At 39.6% G+C, this 13,689-nt stretch overlaps 1 protein-coding gene across 9 annotated transcripts in view; it reads left to right on the top strand.

The window, feature by feature from the left end:
* The window catches only part of KCNH7 (potassium voltage-gated channel subfamily H member 7), a 343,750-nt gene that overhangs the window by 228,120 nt on the left and 101,941 nt on the right, over positions 1 to 13,689 (top strand). For 6 of the 9 annotated variants that reach the window (XM_078847950.1, XM_073305639.1, XM_073305644.1 and 3 more), the window contains 3 exons: positions 4,325 to 4,753; positions 12,542 to 12,562; positions 13,081 to 13,104. The exons of 1 other annotated variant lie outside the window; for it this stretch is intronic. In XM_078847950.1, the coding sequence (XP_078704076.1) occupies positions 4,325 to 4,753; positions 12,542 to 12,562; positions 13,081 to 13,104 (474 nt within the window). The remainder of the gene's footprint in view (positions 1 to 4,324; positions 4,754 to 12,541; positions 12,563 to 13,080; positions 13,105 to 13,689) is intronic. 2 more of the 9 variants (XM_073305643.1, XM_073305640.1) reach the window with 1 other exon arrangement.

Raw genomic sequence — 13,689 nt, 5'->3', positions numbered from 1 at the left:
CCATGAGAAGCATCTGGAAAGTCATAAAATGATGTAGGAGAATTAATTTTAAAACCTGGCACTAACACTATTACTTAGTGACATGAAAACAGCTTTTCCAGCTGCCCCTACATCTTTCCAGTCAGCACCACTCCTAAGGCCTCAGACTGTTGGCTTTCTATAGTTTCCTATCAATGGCCCAGGAAGTCTATATCTCTCTAAGCCTATTTAACCCTTTGCACAGAATCACAACTGGAATGCAATTTTAACCACTGTCAGGTCAGATAGCTGAAGGTTCAGCCTTTTCCGGATCTGAATGCAGTGTTGTACCGCACTCTGTCTGCTATAACTCTGCTTCTTAGACACGTTTGAAAATTCCAAATTAAATTAGGGTTCTCCACGAGTTGTGGGAGCTTTTTTCATGATGCTTCAACACAGGACTAAGGAAGATAGAAGGCTTCCCTACATGTTGGCCTAGAGTCCATCTTTTCCTCTAATGAAGAAGAGGTTCCTCACCAATAATTATCCAGCCCATTCCAAGCACTCTGTGGACAATTAAGGTCTGGTATGAGGAAGCTTGGAAGCATGAGAAATTTCTACCATCAAGCATTAGAGAGCTGCATGCAGATCTCTGAGGCTGAAGCCCGGAGCAGCCTTTGATGAAATTTCCCAGGCACCAATGGGAGATCACCCAGAAAGGAAGGGTATGCAGGAGCAGAGAAAATTGTGCTGTGATAGAAAGCCTTAATAGGAGAGGAGGGGACAGGCTGCATTACCTACCATGATTCAGTTCCAATGTTCCCACTGAAGTCCTGTTGTAGGAGTCCCTGGGGAATGAGGTCTGAAGGGAAAAGATCACTATGAGGTCTTTTACGTCCACACAGGCACTTTTGTCGGTGAAAGTTTTGACGGTCGTGGGGGGGGGGTGTTTTTTTCACTATGTACTGAGAAATACTAAACAGAGAGAGAGAGTTAAGGTAGACAAAAGTGCCAGTGTAGACATAGCCTAAGCAAACTTACCTCAGTCAACATACATATCTGCCAAGGTTCCTTCCCCACTCTGAACTCTAGGGTACAGATGTGGGGACCTGCATGAAAACCTCCTAAGCTTATTTTTACCAGCTTAGGTTAAAAGTTCCCCAAGGTACAAAATTATTTTACTCTTCGATTTCCACTGCCACCACCAAACTTGATCTGGGTTTACTGGGAAAACGTAGTGTGGACACGTCTTTCCCCCCCAAAATCCTCCCAACCCTTGCACCCCACTTCCTGGGGAAGGTTTGGTAAAAATCCTCACCAATTTGCATAGGTGACCACAGACCCAAACCCTTGGATCTTAGAACAATGAAAAAGCATTCAGTTTTCTTACAAGAAGACTTTTAATAGAAGTAAAGGAATCACCTCTGTAAAATCAGGATGGTAGATACCTTACAGGGTAATTAGATTCAAAACATAGAGAATCCCTCTAGGCAAAACCTTAAGTTACAAAAAAGACACACAGACAGGAATAGTCATTCTATTCAGCACAGCCATCTCCTTTCTCAGCCATTTAAAGAAATCATAATCTAATACATACCTAGCTAGATTACTTACTAAAAGTTCTAAGACTCCATTCCTGTTCTGTCCCCGTCAAAAGCAGCATACAGACAGACACAGACCCTTTGTTTTTCTCCCTCCTCCCAGCTTTTGAAAGTATCTTGTCTCCTCATTGGTCATTTTGGTCAGGTGCCAGCAAGGTTACCTTTAGCTTCTTAACCCTTTACAGGTAAGGGGATTTTTCCTCTGGCCAGGAGGGATTTTAAAGGGGTTTACCCTTCCCTTTATATTTATGACAGTGTCTAAAACAGGGGCTTCCTGCTTTACAAAAACTGATCCTGTAGTCTTTTTGTAGAGAAAACTCCCATTAACACTTTTGTCTATATTGGGACTTTTGGCCTGGGGCCATGAATGTTTGCATCAGGCTACGTTATATTATTGAACTAAGTGAGACTGTGCTGTGCAACTCAGACAAATTGTGGATGGTCTTTCTGCTAGCTTCAGCTACAGTATTGCAGAAGGGATCTGACTTTTTTTTTATAATGAACATTCAGCACATTATAAGGCTCATTGTCCATACTGTGAACATGAGCCACAATCCTCCCATTTTAAAGGATATTCTAGTTAAAAAGCAGAAAATGGGGACATTGTTATAGAATTTATTTCAGTTTAAAAAAAGAATAACGAAGAGATATTCATATGGGTTTTCTATTTCATGCCTGAAAGTCTTAGCAATGGGCAAAATTCTCACTGTGTATTCTTTCCAGCTGAACTACAGTTAGACAGCTAAATCAGTAATGCAGTCTAACATGGTCATATTAACTTGGTGAAGCAGAAAAGACCATCTGCACCACCATGAATATGACTAAAATAGAGCACGCCAGCAAAAAGCCTTTAACAATATCTGAGGCAAGAAAATCTTATGAATGGTATTTTAAAGGAGTACAATGTAATTGATGAAAAAAGTATTATAGTAATTGTTTGACCTTCAATGTAATAAGCCTGCAAAAGTGATCTATAAACTGCTTTGTAACTCAATTTCATGTGCATTAAAAACCATATAAAATGATTTTTATGTACTCCACTAATATTTAACTGTGGGCAATTTACTCAAGTATTCATAATTTGTTAGGGAAAATATATAAGAAAGGTTTCAAAATAGCTCCCAAGATGTACTGTTATTGAATCCTGATTGCACAGATTGAAAATTGGCATCTCCATCAACTGTCCACATCACGTTTCTCTCTTGATTTGCGTAATGGAGATTTTTGTGTGTACAGTACACTGTATAGGAATGGAGGTTTTCAGGTAAATCTCTCATACATTTATTTAGTATTAAAAATCAGAAATTAAATATTGACTATATAGTACTTTAGTTTTCACAATTAAATAGGCTAAGCTGTGCTATCATTTGCTATTGTGCATATGCTTCCGCGAAAGACATACTATTTCAAAACATTTCAGAATTCTGTCTTTTGATGAGTCAAAGCATGAGCAGATTAATCTCAGTGCTATAGATTAATAAAAATTAACTAGCAACAAACAAACACTGCTAATCAGAATGGACTGAAAACAACCAAAAAGCAATCCCTACCGCAATGGATTTTTTACCCCCAAAAGGCAGAAGTGTCAGAGATGCTATGACATCCACTAGGAATTTCACTATTGCTATTGATTTAATTGAGGAGGTGCTCAAATACTAGGGTGATGGGTAGCACTATAAAATCCTAAGAGAGAAATATAGATTAATATTAATCACGATGCTTATTCAATGAAATGTGGCATTTTTCATCACTTTAATTATTTGATGATGGTTTTTACATTATTCAACTAGCTTTTATGGTCATTTCTGTTACTGTATTCGTTGTATGTCAAAGGCATCAGAGCTTCCATTTGTTAGTTTGGTTACATTTACTTGAAGAATTTCTGTTGTTTGTTTGGGTTTTTTTGCAATTCCCCATCCCCACTCCTTGCCCACCTTTTCTTTAATTACTCCATTTTGTGTACTTCCTCTGCTACTTGTATTTCTTATTATGGTGCATCATTATCCATTCATCATCATACAACCCCCCTTGAGATGCAATATGTTATGCTTAGTTATGTACACCCAGGCAAATGAACTGAAGGTATTTATGCTGAATGGGTGTAACTGAGGGTAAAATTTGGCTCTTTTCCTTTCTATTTGTAAATGTCTAGAGAAAAAATAAACAATTTAAATGTACAAACATGAAATATGTGTCGGACTGGGATCATGGTAAAACTGAAACTTAACTTTAGTTTTCCTGTCTGGAGAATTAGGATGTGTAAGTTTCCAATTTAAGTTATAGAGTAAATAAATGGATTTCAGTGAAATAGCAAAGATACATTTTTAAGTGTATGAAATTTAGCTGACAATAAAAAACACAAATATGTATTTAAGGACATGGTTGCCTAGTAATGTGGCAACTACATGTTATATCATGACTTTCATGGTTTCATAGATTTTTAAAGCCAAAAGGAACCATTAGGTAAATCTAGTCTGACCCTTTGTAAAACACAGGCTATCATATATCACCCTTGAACTGAGCTCAAAAGCTTGTCTTCAACTGAGGCATAAACCTGTCTAAAGATAACTAAAGCAATATCACTTGTATATAATATTTCTTAGTTGTGCATTCTGTTGCTAAAGAGCACACCCTATTAGATCTGTGTTAACAGATTACTTATGACTGGTGCTTCTATACACTTTCTGGCATTTTGAAAGACCAAAAATTTTTATCACAAGTAACTAATTTTAGTTATTAATCTTTCTTATTTAATTTATATCTAGGCAAACTTTTCGGATTCAAGTTACCTGGACTGAGACTCTTAACATACAGAAAGCAGTCCTTACCACAGGAAGACCCTGATGCAGTTGTAGTAGATTCATCTAAGCACAGTGATGACTCAGTGGCTATGAAGCGCTTTAAATCCCCCACAAAAGAAAGCTGTAGCCCTTCTGAACTGGATGACACAAAAGCACTGATACAGCCCAGCAGATGTTCTCCTTTGGTTAATATATCAGGACCTCTTGACCATTCGTCACCTAAACGGCAATGGGACCAACTTTACCCAGACACGCTGCAGACAAGTACACCACTAACTCATTCCAGATCAAAGGAAAGCATGTGTAGTATAAGGAGAGCATCTTCAGTACATGATATAGAAGGATTTAACGTCCACCCCAAAAACGTTTTTAGGGATCGTCATGCAAGTGAAGGTAGGGTTGAAAATTAATAAATATTCTGTGATGTATCTGAAGAGGGATTGTTGCACTGTTTTTAAGTTATCACTACTTCTTAAAACTTATAAGAGATTTTACAAATTTCATTAAAAATGATACTAAGAAAACAGTAAGGGTTCAGTCTTCTCACCCATATGTATGTTGAGTTAATACCTTTCTCCTGGAGTGGTAGCTTACATCTTAGTTCTTAATGGGATTATGGCAAAATCAGAGTTAGTGGTTGTAAAATTGCTGTAAACGTTTACAAGCCAGGAAATGACCAAGGTAAAATTGCTAGTTCTGCCCCTTTTAGTCACATGCACTACAATATGGTCTTTAATTATATTAAATGCTATTTTTCAGATAATGCAGTATTATATCATGCAATTTTTGTTACAATCCTTGACACATGTATAGTATTCTCACTGTCATAATAGTCCAGTGGTGGTGGGGGGGGGTTTACTGACACTGGTACAAGTCAGCAATAACTCCATTGAAATCTGTGGAGCTACACCAGTGTAAAACTGGAGTAAATGAGACATGAATCAGGACCTTTAACTTTTCATACTATTCATGTTCTCTTCCAACCAGAAGAATTTCCCATAGGCCTTTCCTCCTGTTCTCCCGAGTTAGTCACTCCTCGTCACTCAATGAGTTTCTGGGGAATGGGCTCTATGGTTTCCAGTTCCAGGAGAGAGGAAGCTTGGGAGACCTGGAGCCAGAAGATCTTGGAGAAACAGAAGTTTGGGGGCCCTGGGAGCTAGGGAAAATAGAAAATATGTTTGCATTGAAAACACTAAGACCCATGCATAAAGTTTTCAATGACACTGACATTCTTATGCATTGGTGTAAGTAGTTTTCAATTCCAACTACTAATCTATGTGGAAACCTTTACACACTTAGCCCAGGAAGTTATGAATATCCTGGACAATGTTGTATGCAAGTGCATAAAACTTATCATGAAAATGCATTTTCAATTTCAAAGACTTCCAACTAGTCTCCTTCTCCATAATCCCAAACCTCTGCAACCTCAAGCTTCTCTGGCTCTTTTTCTTCCTCTTCTGTGAATCCTAGCAGTTCTCCAGGAAGGAAACTCTGCTTCTGTGAACCTCCTGAGAAATCAGACCTCTGAACCATTCACTGGGGTTAACAATATTAACAAAATGTTGACATTATTCCTTCTAATTACTCCTCGTGCATTAAATAAAGTCAAACAGCACTTGCCATGAATCCACAGCTATATATATATATAAACATCAGCTATGGAATTAGAACACAAGGCCCAGATCCACAAAGGCTCTAAGGCTTCGTGACACTGCACATTGCAACACCTAACTTTTAGACACCTAGAAAAGCATAGAAACAATGCTGTCAGCCACAAAGCCTGGGTTATGTCAAAGCTGATTCCCCACTCTGGCACTTCGAGTGAAGAAGGTTGGGGACCACAAGGATTTTAAAAATGAATACTGGCCACTCCAGGCTTGTATTAAACTCCCAGGGTTACAGCTTCTCTCTGACATTGGATAGGTTGATGCTGCCACCACCCAAATGCAAAAAAATCCCTTTTGAGAACCCAGAAGTCCTTCCTGTGGGGTACCCTCAAGCCCTTTCACACACACACACACCTCGCTCCGGGGAAGAGCTGAGAAAGAAAAACAAAGGAAATCAGCTGTTGCCACCAGCTACTTAAACAACATATGCACAAACCCCTCTTAGCACACCAAAAATCCAATCCTGTTCTTAAAAAAAATTATTAAAAACAAAAAGAAAGAAAATTCATCTGGAACTTTTCAGAAGTTCATCTGGCTTTTGCTAGATTTAAAAAACCCACTTGCAAAAATAAAACATCAAGAATAACCTTCTTGAGGTCCAGTTTAAAGGTTACAAGCAAAACAAAAGCATTTGGGGTTAACACAGAGGAGTCCACAAACCAATAAGAAATAAAAGAAATAACCCTAATCACGTCTTCCTAGACCTTCCCTGACTTACTTACCTGTCTGGAGTTTCAGATAAGCAATCTCTATGTATGATCTGATGGTTTTTCATACCTGGCTTAAAGCTTTCTATATTATAGTTCAGCCCAGTTCCTGCTCGACGTCTCCTCTCTCCAGAGAAAAACAAAACAGACAAAGGGAAAGTTTTTTTCCCAATTTTAAAAGGTTCTTTTGGTCAGGTGCCCACTCCCTTCTTTTTATCTATGGGCTTTTTTAACCCTTTACAGGTAAAGCAAATAGAGAACAACTACCAAAAGGGTTGTATAGCTAACTGGCTGGCTGGGTGTCCATAAAAGGAAGCTACCTCCCCCTTCATTTATCATAGGTACCTATGCTCATATACAAAAAATTGGGAGAAATAGGTACAGTGCACTACAATCCAGCCAACATGAAGCCTAGGCAGGGAGTCACCTAAGCTAGCCAATGGGAGATGCAAACCAGAGGGATGTATGCTAAGCCCCACCCCTCTCTCTCAGAGTTTGGTGCCTCAGTCTGAACTTCCAGGACACACCTAGCTCTGATTACAATCCATGAGGAAATATAGGCATTTGGCTGCCTAAGTTGCATGCGGGGCCCAAAATAAAGCAGGAGGAGGCAGTCCTCTCTTATAACTTTCAGCCTAGTGAATAGGATACTCACTCACTATACCTCTAGTTCAAGTCCCCCCTCTTACAGCGGGGCAGAGAGAAATTGAATAGGAATCTACCACCTCTCAGATAAGTGTCCTAACCACTGGGCTATGAGATATTTGATGTAGGGCTCCCTCAGTCTCTGCTATTGAAGTTGTTCCACTTTAATTGAATAAATAAATATTAATTGGGTCAGTGAAAGAGTTAGAATGACTCTATAGCCTAGTGATAAGGACACTCTCTGGGGCAGTAGCAAGTCTCTATTCAAATCCCTTGTCATCATTACGAGGAGAGGAAACTTGAACGGGGGTGGGGCAGGTTTCCCACAGTAGGTGAGTACTTTATTCACCAGGTTTAAGATTACAAAGGATGTCTTCCTGCTGCTGTTTGCTATGAACTTGCCTGAGAGACCTAATTCAATAGGCAGCTTCTGCGTATGCCTGTGGGATCAGGCTCCTGCGTGTGATTAGGTGATGATAACTCCTATCTTCCCTGGTTTGTGAATCACTCAGGAACTGAGACTGGAGATAGGCCCCTGAGGGAAGATAAGCCCCCTAGAGTGAGGCTGCAGTGCAGTGGCAAAAACATAGGTGCCTACAGGTTGGGTGGCAGCCAATTGGGGATTTTATAGATAGCAGTGGTACCTAAAAATGGGACTTCGGTGCCTAAATACCGTTGTGGATCGCACTCTAAGAACCTGAGGTTAAATCAACAGTCTTTCCAAACAGAGAATGCCCATTGGGAGTTTTATGTAGGAGAACATTTAAGTCTGAAGTTCTAAGCCAATAACTGGCAAATAAGTATAGGGTTAAGGAGCAAATTCTGGTCTTATTCTGACCAGTGTAAATCCAGATCAATTCCATCTACTTCAGTGGAGAAAAGAAGTAAAGAAATATTAGAAATTCATTATTTCCTACAAAATTTTAAAAAATAATTTATTAAATGCATTGATTTCAGTTTGCTGAAATGTTCAAGTTGTCCTTCCTTTTCCATTTTTGTTCTCATGGGCTTACACTGAGCTTTGTGTTTGAAAGCACCTGAAAAATTCAATGTAACTCACTCCAACCAAAACATCTTGCTGGGTTTCAGGTTACAATGCAAACCAAGGCACAAAGATCAGTTCAGAATCTGGAGCCAAACAACTCCAAAATTAAGAATTTTAATTTTGGTTTGGCCCATTATGGAAATGTCAATCTGGATCTTAAATTCCCCAGAAGTTAAACAGGTTTTGGTTTGGACCCCAAAAAAACATTTTGGTTGTCACTTTCTATTTTGAGAGCTTTATCTGATTAAAATAATGCTCAGATGGTATTATTAATATGGTGTAAATATGTTAAATCAAGTTTGATTAAACATTTTCTTTGGTTGTGAATGATAAAAGGTTCTTGCAAAAATATTGATATAAAATAGTCCTTCACATTCTGTGGAAGAGCTAGATTTCACAGAATAACTACTTTAAAAGCATTTAAATTACAAAGCAAAAGAAATCTGAATAACCTATGTGAGACATTATAAAGTATATATACGTGCTATGGATGTTGTACCTGATCACAGTTACAAACCATGAGCCTGATTCTCCATTGTCTTGCACATTTATATCCAGGCCAAGTGCAAAATGGATATTAAACTGACCTCTTTTATGAAGGACTATAAGATCTACTGATGAAAAAGTGCTATAGAAGAGTTATTGTATTATTGTTACCATCATTCTGATTGCACTTGGCATAGATGTAAATGATGATATAAGGCACAAGTGCAACAGCTGCCCTCTTGGCCAACACACCAGGACCTCCAGAGATAAATGCATTATCTGCTATAGCTTGAGCTAGACAGTCTCTGTAGGTAGGGGCTGGGACTACTCATATCCTTTGTGAATTGGCACAGAGGGGGACCTGTAACACACACTCACCAGAGGATTACACACAGAGAATCAGGTCCTATAACTTTATACAGTACATGTGGATGTTAAATATGTGCTGTAGAACACTTCCTACAGCAGGATGAGTTACAAATTTGTATTAGCAATACAACAATACAGCAACCATCTCTGGTGCCATCTATTGGGAAACTTATTAGAAAGTAGCAACTTATGCTGTAAGGATTTTTTAAATTTTTAGCCAGTGAGTCAAAATCCTACTCACCTTATTCACACAAATAAGGCAAGCAGGATTTGACCCAACATATTTTTTTCATGGCACCCAATCCAGCTGTTTTAGCCCTTACTGCATGTACTGGAGCTGGAGCATATAAATCCTAAATAAAGGTCATCTGCAATCATACAAGGACAAATTCTGTGGTCCTAATCAAGCAAAATGTCTGGCCCAAGGAAGGCACAAAGCATAGGCTAATACATTTCTTTTCACTATTCTATGTGTTTCTAGATCCTTAATAATTAGGAATTTTACACAGAAGTCCTGACTGAAATTGAAATGTAGCCTTCAGATTTAAAATATTTTTACATTTTCCTCAGTCTGAAAAAATATGAATGGAGCCTGTTTAAGAGGATTCAAACGGAAGTAGAATAAGGTAATTTAGTTTGCTGGTAACTGCACTAATTCAGCTGGGTTCAGATTTTCTTACCACAGAAGGCAAGGGTCATTGAGAGTATCAATGATTTCATGTGGTCCAGCTACCTATCAAAAATATTGAAGCTGTAATTGTCAGCTTGTTTTAAAATGCAGCTCTGTGCTAAAAGGTGACTCAGTAAAAATGGCAGTGTGGCTTTCCAAATTCAGTTGTGTGTGTTTCATTGGTTTCCATACCAGATTTACTCTGTTTGAAAGTATAAAAATAAAAAGCCAGGGAGAGCCTACATTATCTACCTGCCCTGTGCTCCAGGCGCACGGTGGGTTTTTTACACTTCAAACACCAGCACCAGTATTACAACTTCTGGAGGCGATTTAGGCTTCAGCTACACCTAGGCAACCTGAGTGGCTTCAGATCATGCCCTCCGTAACACCTGTGCAATGCACCAAAGGCTGAAGGGGTTTTGAATAGGTGTCGCTGAGATCCTAATTTAGCCTGCAGAATCTGTATCACTTTTGAGGAGGCACGAGACAGAAAGATTCCAGGCAGCTGGTAGCTAGAAATAAAATGGGCCTAGTCCTTAGGTATGCCACATCCCTGTTTGGCATGGCTAAGGAAAGATGTATACTGCCTTTGTGCTCTCTAAGTCATCCCGGTTCCTAACAGCCCACTAGGAGCCAGGTATGCCATCTATAACCAGGGGACAAAAGCAGGTTGTGCAGAGCCAGCTCCTTTCCAGGTGCCTGGCATGGCAGTTTCCCAGCCCCATTGACCTGATCCAAAGCCCAAGGAAGTCAGTAGAAATATTTCCATTCCCTTTAATGGACTTGGATTAGGTCCTATGGGCCACATTTTAAAAAATATTTGTAGGCACCTAAAGATTGTACATGGGCACCTAGACACCTAAAGATGTACATGGGCACCAGATCTATGAAGGGATTTAGGCATTGTGATGCTGAGCATCACAGTGCCTAGCTTTTAGGTACCTAGAAAATCACAGGAACAACAGTGTAATGCACAAGGCTGAGTTAGGTGCCTAGGCTCCTAGTGGGATTTTCAGAACCACCTAGCTGATAAACTCCCACTGAAAGCAATGGGAGTTAAGTTGGGATTCACAAGGGGTACTTAGGTGCTACAATACACTGCACCCCTGAGGAAGGTGCCAAGCTCCTGTACAATCAAGGGGAGAATTAGGTGCCTAAGAATAGGATTCACAAAAGCCCAAAATGCTGATCAGGGAACTGCCCAAACTAGCCAAAAGGAAATGCTGAGAAGAAAGATGTGGTCTAACCCCCACCACTCAAAGTTACTTAAGTGCAGGCCAGAGGGAGGCCCATGTCACCATTTGGGATTCAGTCTTGGACCCTCTCTTGGAGTTAGGCATCTAAGCTAGGTCAGCCCTTTCTCAAGAAAAGAGGAGGAGGAGCTGTTGCCCTCTTGCACAAAGTCCAGTGGTTAGAGCAGTCACTCAGGACATGGAAAACTCAGGTTCAATTCCCCTTGTGTCTGATTTGGAGCAGGGACTTGGATTTGGGTTTCCCACCTTTCAGGAGCATTCCCTAACCACTGGGCTATGGGGTAGGTCTCTCTCTCCTGAAGAAGCTGTTGTTGCTGTTGAAGAAGTTCAAGAAGTTGAAGCTGTTCCAATGTGTATAAATAATTAAACATTCATTGGAGCAGGAGGCATTGGAACCTGAATCTCTCACATCCCACATGAATGTCCTAACCAGTGGGCTAGAAGTTATAAAGGGGTGGGATGGAGGGGGCGCAGGGTGGAGGGGGGGCAGGGAAGAAAAGAAGCACAAGCACAGCCACCACCTCTGGCTGTTTTGTGCGGATTTAGGCATGCCTGGAGCATACCTACTGTATCGGGCCCAAGAGGCCATTTGTGAATCCTGCTGGGGCTTAGGCATGAATGAGGTGCCTAGACATTTAGTGCCGTCAGGACTGAAATATCTGTTAGCCTGTCCATCTGCCAAAATGTAGGTGCCTCAGGAACTTTAATGGTGGGTGTCTAGAGATTTTAGGCACCTGCAGGGTTAGGCAGCCACTGGGATTTCATGAATGCTGGTGGTACCTAAATGTTGGATTTAGGAGCCAAAAGAGGCAGTTGGATGCCTATTTCCCCCTTGTGAATCCCACCCTCTGTGCCTATCTGCATCTGTAGGTGCCTAAAACAACCTTTACAAACCTTTGCAAATCTGACCTCATGGTGTTTATTTAATTAAAATTTACCATTTTGCCACTTCTTGGAAGGATAGCTTTTTTCTTCAAAAAGGATCAATTGGAGGATCAATCTCAAAATCAGCATATTGTGGAGGAAATGTATTGAAATTCTGCTACTCAGGGAAGGCATATGGTGGAGATTTTTCACTGCTGTAAATTGTCATAGGTCCATTATGGAGTTATGATAGTTTACAACAGCAGAGGATCTACCACGTGAGTTTTAAAAGTTGTTGAACATAATCACTTAATTATCAAAATGATTTCATCTTAATTGGAAGTCAAATTGATAGAAAAATATAGTAATTCCAGTCAAATATATATTTTAACCAATGTATTGTGCATTCTCTGATGTAGATTTTAGTTTTCTTCTTTTCTCTTCTCTCCTTTATTCTTATTATGCTGAAAACCAGACAATGGTCGCAATGTCAAAGGTAATGTATGAGTATAAAAGGTACCACCCAGTTCTTCAGCTGCCACACTCCTTGGCATGTTAACTTGCCTGCTGTATGAAATGTACAAATGCAACATTCTCATGCTGACCTCTATAGGGCCAGGTGCATTACTGAAATTATCTTTGTTTTAGTTTGTTGGAGACATAATTAGTCCCTCAGCTATAGCCACTACATTAGCTATCACTCCTTGGAAGAAGTGAAGGAATGGTTAAATATTAATTATGCTCGTTCTTCTTAAATGTTTGTTAACAAAAAGAGAGAAAGAGAGATTACCTAATTCAGCGCTGCAGTTCTTATACAGGCAAAACTGTTATTGAAGCCACTGGGAATTTTGTCTATGAAATGACTGTAGAATTGGATCCTTAATGAACAATCAATAGTTAGGAGGCATTTAGTTCTATTTCAGTTACCATCTTACAAGTAAAGAACATTAAATAATAATCAGGACCCATGTGGCAGTCTCTTCATTTATTCCTCTTTTGTCTCCTTAAAACTAGTTTCACGCTCCTGGATGGCAGGGGGTATGGTTTCAAGCTTACTGTAGTATTCAAATGGGCATGCATGAACTTCATTGCCAATTTCACATTGAAATAACTCTTAATCATGTACACTAGTATTCAGAAATCATTTCTATTCACCAGAACAATGACAGGAAAAGGTGGCTGAGCTGTGCCTTGTATATACCATTTGGATTTAATTCCATAGCTCCTTCTTCTGCTTCTGGAAAACACTTCTTGCACAATGCATCAGAAAACTGAATTCTGCAACAGAAAACAGAAAACTGCAATAATTGTAGCTAAATTTGGGGACTGTTTGGTTCATGATTTCATGCATGCTCCAAAGTGTGTGTACCTGGTAAAATGTCTCCTTACTAAACTGCATGCAGTGCATGAGCTAAATTCTGTAAGCAATTCATCACCAGTGGACTATGAAGTCACTACATTTGCTTCTTGTGTATGTCAGCAGAATTTTAAATATAGTGCAATGTCCTTTTTCTGTAAATCAAGTTTTGTAAGTGAATTTACTGCTAGTGAAAGATGATGGATTGACATCACAGGAGAGTGAAGTCCTCAATTAATCTACAGAACAGGTACAGCACAAGCCGT

The sequence above is a fragment of the Lepidochelys kempii genome, chromosome 11 (genome assembly GCF_965140285.1).
Source record: "Lepidochelys kempii isolate rLepKem1 chromosome 11, rLepKem1.hap1, whole genome shotgun sequence".
Classification (NCBI taxonomy): Eukaryota; Metazoa; Chordata; order Testudines; family Cheloniidae; genus Lepidochelys; species Lepidochelys kempii.
This window is presented reverse-complemented; position numbering and strand designations above follow the sequence as displayed.